This window comes from Triplophysa rosa, unplaced genomic scaffold, assembly GCF_024868665.1.
Source record: "Triplophysa rosa unplaced genomic scaffold, Trosa_1v2 scaffold204_ERROPOS660750+, whole genome shotgun sequence".
NCBI classification, from domain to species: domain Eukaryota; kingdom Metazoa; phylum Chordata; class Actinopteri; order Cypriniformes; family Nemacheilidae; genus Triplophysa; species Triplophysa rosa.
In genome coordinates, this window is record NW_026634222.1 from 87,725 (window position 1) to 93,048 (window position 5,324).

General features: G+C 40.6%; 1 protein-coding gene across 1 annotated transcript; it reads right to left on the bottom strand.

The window, feature by feature from the left end:
• Positions 1 to 1,058: 1,058 nt before the first annotated feature.
• Positions 1,059 to 4,940, bottom strand: LOC130549982 (desmoglein-2-like protein). Its single transcript, XM_057327312.1, has 4 exons — positions 4,581 to 4,940; positions 3,458 to 3,580; positions 2,548 to 2,703; positions 1,059 to 1,376 (listed from the first exon to the last, which is right to left on the bottom strand). Exons 1-4 carry the CDS (start codon positions 4,620 to 4,622, stop codon positions 1,203 to 1,205), a joined length of 495 nt encoding a protein of 164 aa, XP_057183295.1. The 5' UTR covers positions 4,623 to 4,940; the 3' UTR covers positions 1,059 to 1,202.
• Positions 4,941 to 5,324: the final 384 nt, after the last annotated feature.

Consider the following 5,324-nt stretch of genomic DNA (forward strand, 5'->3'; position numbering starts at 1 on the left):
AAATAATATCTAATAAATAATTGAATAAATAAATAATGATACAAGCCTGGATACGCGCTTCACTGAAAGCTTCCAGGATTTCTCGACACACGCTCCGAGGCCTCGGCTCAGAACGTAACATCACTACCTATCAGTTTGCTTGCCTGTATTCACAACTTGACCAGCCTCTGGTAAACCTTGTTTTGTCTTCCCCTTTTGGATTTTGGACTGTTTTGTTTTGGATATTGGCTTTATCATTTTTGGAAGTTTTTTGTTCTGGAACCTTTTGAGCACTGATCGTTCTCGGCCTGCACGAGACTCTGGGGTTTTGAGAGTCTGCTAGCCCCGGCCTGACAGTATGAACCTGTGTGCGTGTCTGTATTCTGTGTGTGTTCACCTATTTTGTTTTGACTTGTATAACTTTAATGTTTTGCATATAGTCAATATGTTTGATGTACAGCTGCTTTATAACAATAAAATTGTAAAAGCGCTATATAAATAAAGTTGACTTGACTTGACTATATGGATAAGAACCCTGGACAGCTTTTCTCAAAAGCCTCACTTTGTTTTCCACAGAAGAAATAAAAACATGGATGGCTTGTATGACGTGTGGGTGAGTGAATTATCATGACATTTGTATTTTAAAGTGAACTCTCATTTAATATCTACAAGACAAAAGTCCACTCAACAAGCAGCAGTGTTTACCTCTACATTATCTTAAGAAACAGGTGGATCATAAAGTATGTTTGTCTTTCAGGCTGTAATTTCAGACTAGGCGCGAGTCTCTCTCTCTCTCTCAATGAGTTCAGAGTGCGCGTGAAGGGAATAGCGTGTTTTCATATATTTCTGAATTTGGTCAGCTGTTTAAAGCTGTTGACAGTTGTTAAAGATGTAAAGCGCTAATTCGACAGGCAAACAACACCACACCGCATCTGTATTATAAACTGCCACAAAACTCTCGCTCGTATTTAAAAACAATGAAACGTGAGCCGCAGAGCCATGAAGTTTTATACGCAGCTCGATCATAATACAGCAACACATTTGACAAGGAAAACGAGAAAAAGCAGCAGCAGTAAAATGCATGAACGTGAAAAGAGACAGAGATACTTCAACCTTATAGCATCTGTCATAATTCTAATCAGATCAATTTGTCAAAAACATTTTTTGCTTCTTTGTGCATATAATGTAAATCTGGTCTAGACACATTTGTTTCTGTCATTTCTCTAGCAGGCGTTACGATGAATATTGCCAGTACCTCTTGCAGTCCGCTCATGAACGGCTCCACTCGTCTGAGTAGTAAACACAGGAGCACAATCATTCTCATCAAGCACCACTATCCTCAGGTCAATATCTTTCTCAGCATAACTGCCGTTCAAAAACTTGGCCACTCCTCGAAGCTGGAATACAGGAAAGGCATCAAACATTTCACATTCAAATTCTTCATTACTGCTGGCCTTCCTGCCATGCCATTTTCTAAAGGTTTATTTCCTCTTGCACCAATCCCCCTTCATAGCCTTTATACGCTCAGTGACCACTTCATTGAGTACGCCTCCCTAAAAACTCCTCATGTTTCTTTGTCCCGAGACGAGAGGTGCCATGAGAAGAGTCTCGATGCTAACATGACAACATCGCACAGTTGCTGCAGATGTGTCATCTCCACATAGAGGATGCGAATGTCCCGTTCCACCACATCACAAGGTGGACTGAGATCTGGGGATTGTGGAGGTCATTCACGGGGACTGAACTTGTTACTGGAATGGCGTGAGATGATGTGTGCTCCATGGAATGTCTATTTAAAGATGGATATGCTGTGGTCATGAGGAGACACACCCGATCCTCAGGTTGGCTGTGATGCTCTTCTCCACAGTATTTGCTAAAAAACCAGTCTTCGAATTGAGGGGGGAGGCTGGGGGGTCCCAGACCTCCCATATGGCATGAAATATTCAACTTGGGGGTCCCCTGATTTTTAGACTAGACTACTAAAAACATCAAATTATATTTTTGTTAAATAAATAAAGCATCATTGTCTATCATTTTTTATTTATTTCATAAATAAGGGAATTTTAAAGCTTTTGCGTTACCCGAGAAACATTGCGCTTCTTTGCAAAACTTTTTGCTCTCGCTCGAATTAATTCCATGATTTGATCTTATTCTGCACTTTTTCATATACATGATCAACATTATCAGGAGATTAATCGAGTTTGAAACAGTCTATACTGTGACTGGCAGGTTATTGGCAGCTCTTTTATGTGTGCCACTCCAAGGAATTTGTCTGAAAATCATCCTCAAGCCAGCCCGTCGTACGTCATTTACATTGGATTTTTGACCCAGTTCTGATGTATAAGCGGGGGTACACGTGTAGTCACTGAGTGTATAAGCTCTACAGACACCAACAGTGCCTGCATGATGTTAAGCGTGCTCTGTTTGAAGCTATTCATTTCATTTCAAAACCTGTTTTTAACGTGTTGGACCTTGAGTTCTTCACACCAACTCGATATCATAGATTAGTCAGGGGAGGACTGACAGCCATGCTGTAAATGTTTATGGCAGGGCGTAACAGATGCTCACGTGGTAGGTGGGCATTTTCTCTCTGTCTAACACTCCGTGGATCTTCACCAAGCCGTTTTCACTTCCCACCGAGAACAATCTGAAGGGGGGTTGATCAGCCCCGGGTCCAGTCAGAGAGTACCTTATAGTGGTCCTGGTCTCCTCATCGGAGCGGATCTGAAAACATTCATTATAAAGGAACATCTCATTCCACAAACATTTAGATCTTGTCCTCTCACAGTCTGCAGAATGAGGCCATGTCATGTATCGAGGTTTTATTTCAATTCATTTCAAAGATCAAGGAAGCAATGGCTGATTTCCAGTGTGATAGACACAGCACAATGAGATCAAGCTATCTTCACAAACACACACACACACACACACACACACACACACACACACACACCAGCGCACGCGCACACACACAACACACACACACACACAACACACACACACACACACACACACACACACACACACACACACACACACTCATTCTTAAGGCTTAAATACACTACAAGATTTTCAGTCTGGACTTGTTGCAGAAAGTCTGCGCCAGTCTGCAGATTTCCTCAGTTAGTGTGTTTCTATCTGAAACTTTCAAAAAGTCTGCAAGTGTGTGATGTCTAGTTTAAAACAATCTGTTCAGATTTTAAAAGTCTTGTAGTGTATTCCAGCCATTACACCCGTCACATAAAGCACTGGCGTAGCCAGGAATCACAGTGTAGGTGGGCAGATCCTAAAATGCATCTGTTATCAAAATAGGCCAACACAACTCCACCGTTTAATCCTGGCATTAACAAAAGCTGTTTAGCCCATTTATTTTCATGCTTCTGTTCAATCATCACAACATCATTTTGCATTAAAATGGTACGGCTCTCATCACTGCAGACAGAAGGCCGGCACAAGTAAAGTGTCGTGAAGATCTTACTTTGGCAATGTATTCCAAATCCATGTAATTGACATTCTCCTTCAGTTTGCGGGGTGGAACAATCCATTCTCTCTTCTGTCGTATTTTCGGCTGTAGTCCTGCAGATGGCCGAGCCTCCGATATCTCCACAAACACAAAGACACGTGTGTAATGATGATAACTGATTTCTAATGTATATACAGACCTCTAGATGACATATACACCTTGCAGAATATGCCAAATAGAGGAATCATGAAAATTGAAGTTTAGTGCTGCCCTGAATAAGATACTTTACACAATGGATGTGTTGGATGTGTAGACCTACAGTGCTTCCAAAACGAGATAACTCTGTTTTTAAACTATTCAAAAATCATGGTTTTTATTATGTTATGATATTTTTATAATGTTTTATTGTGTTAGTTTGCTGTATTTTTTAAGTTATTGTGGCTTAAATCAAAACAAAACAACTGCAGTTTGATTGATATGAATTGGAATGCACAATAAAAAACGGAGTTATCTCATTTTGGAACCAAACTCTTCAGTCCACAACACACAATAATAACTGAATTTAGCAAGTTACCAAATTGAAAAGTTGATTCTTAATACTGTGCAATGTTAACTGGACTTCGTTTTAAGACAAGCTGATGTCCAAAGGTAGGCCTATTATTCTTTATTGTTTACTAAAGGTAAAATATGTGTGAAATAGCTTATTCAGGGCAACACTAGCTAATTTGAATATTTACATAATCATTAAGACTGTAAGGCCAGTGTAAACTTCTGACCCCACTGAGCATTACTTCATGTCTTCATCCAGTCAGGAATTTCAAGTGAAGCTCACGCGCCCCTCCCTGACCATCACACATCTGTGGTCTGTGTGTGAATGACCACCATTGCTCTCACACGAACACTGAAAGTTACGCACGTACTGTAATATGCCAGGAAACTGTGCCGATTAACACGACAAACTCGTTTTGTTCTGAGACACACACCACACGTCATAAATGAACTTTTATCCTCAAACAAACACGAGCGCGCGCTGCTAAAGTAGTGTAAAAGGCGTATTCTTATTAAAAGTTTAGACGCTACGCATAGAAACGCGACGTTGACATGTTATTGGTGAGGGCGGTTATGTTGTTTTACTCACCGCTAAGAACAGCAGCATTGATATAAGTTTGATGTTCGCCATTATTATCCACTGCTGCCGGACGCCGCTCCGTTACTCGCGCACTGAGGAAAGTTCAGCGCTTCGGCGCGCGCGGGCGGGCGGAGCCAATTGTATAAATTGTCTCAACAACGCGCCCTATGCTATGCGTCCCACCCCGACGCGACGCGATCACAAACGAGCAATTGCTTTGGTGATGTTATATTTGAGTTGGTAGTATAAATACAGCGGATCATTATTTCTCCAGAGCTGCTCTCATTGGCACGTTTCCTTTCAGACAACAATCGACGGAAAAGCAATCTGGGGTTGCAGAACAGCCCATCTGAAGCAAACCGGTGCGGTTGTGGTTCATTTGAAATATTTCATTAACGTTCAACGGTTGTCATGGTTCACGCACAGCAGTAAAAACAGCACTCGATATTTTACAACAACCTTACAATTCCTTAAACATGTTTTGCTCATATTTCAAAAGCGTGTGGTGTTGTCTACGATTATTAAAACGATACACAAAGTTCGAGTGTTAAATGTAGTCTAGCTACACAATTGAGAATAATGTGGAAACATGAATTCATGGACACTTCACTGTACACACAGACACGTTATCACATTACTGCCTGCTTATAAACTGTGAAAATGTTACTTTTATTGTTAATTATTTCCTAATTTTATACTTGTTAATTCTCTTTTTATTTATTACACATACTTTTTTCTTGCTGTACTGATATA

What these genes read in the sequence shown, in the direction of transcription:
- LOC130549982 (XM_057327312.1), bottom strand. Translation starts at nt 4,622, where the DNA reads ATGGCGAACATCAAACTTATATCAATGCTGCTGTTCTTAGCG. An exon ending in CAATGCTGCTGTTCTTAGCG is followed by an intron (nt 3,581 to 4,580) that starts GTGAGTAAAACA and finishes GTGTTTGTGGAG; the next exon opens with ATATCGGAGGCTCGGCCATC. An exon ending in ATTTGGAATACATTGCCAAA is followed by an intron (nt 2,704 to 3,457) that starts GTAAGATCTTCA and finishes GAATGTTTTCAG; the next exon opens with ATCCGCTCCGATGAGGAGAC.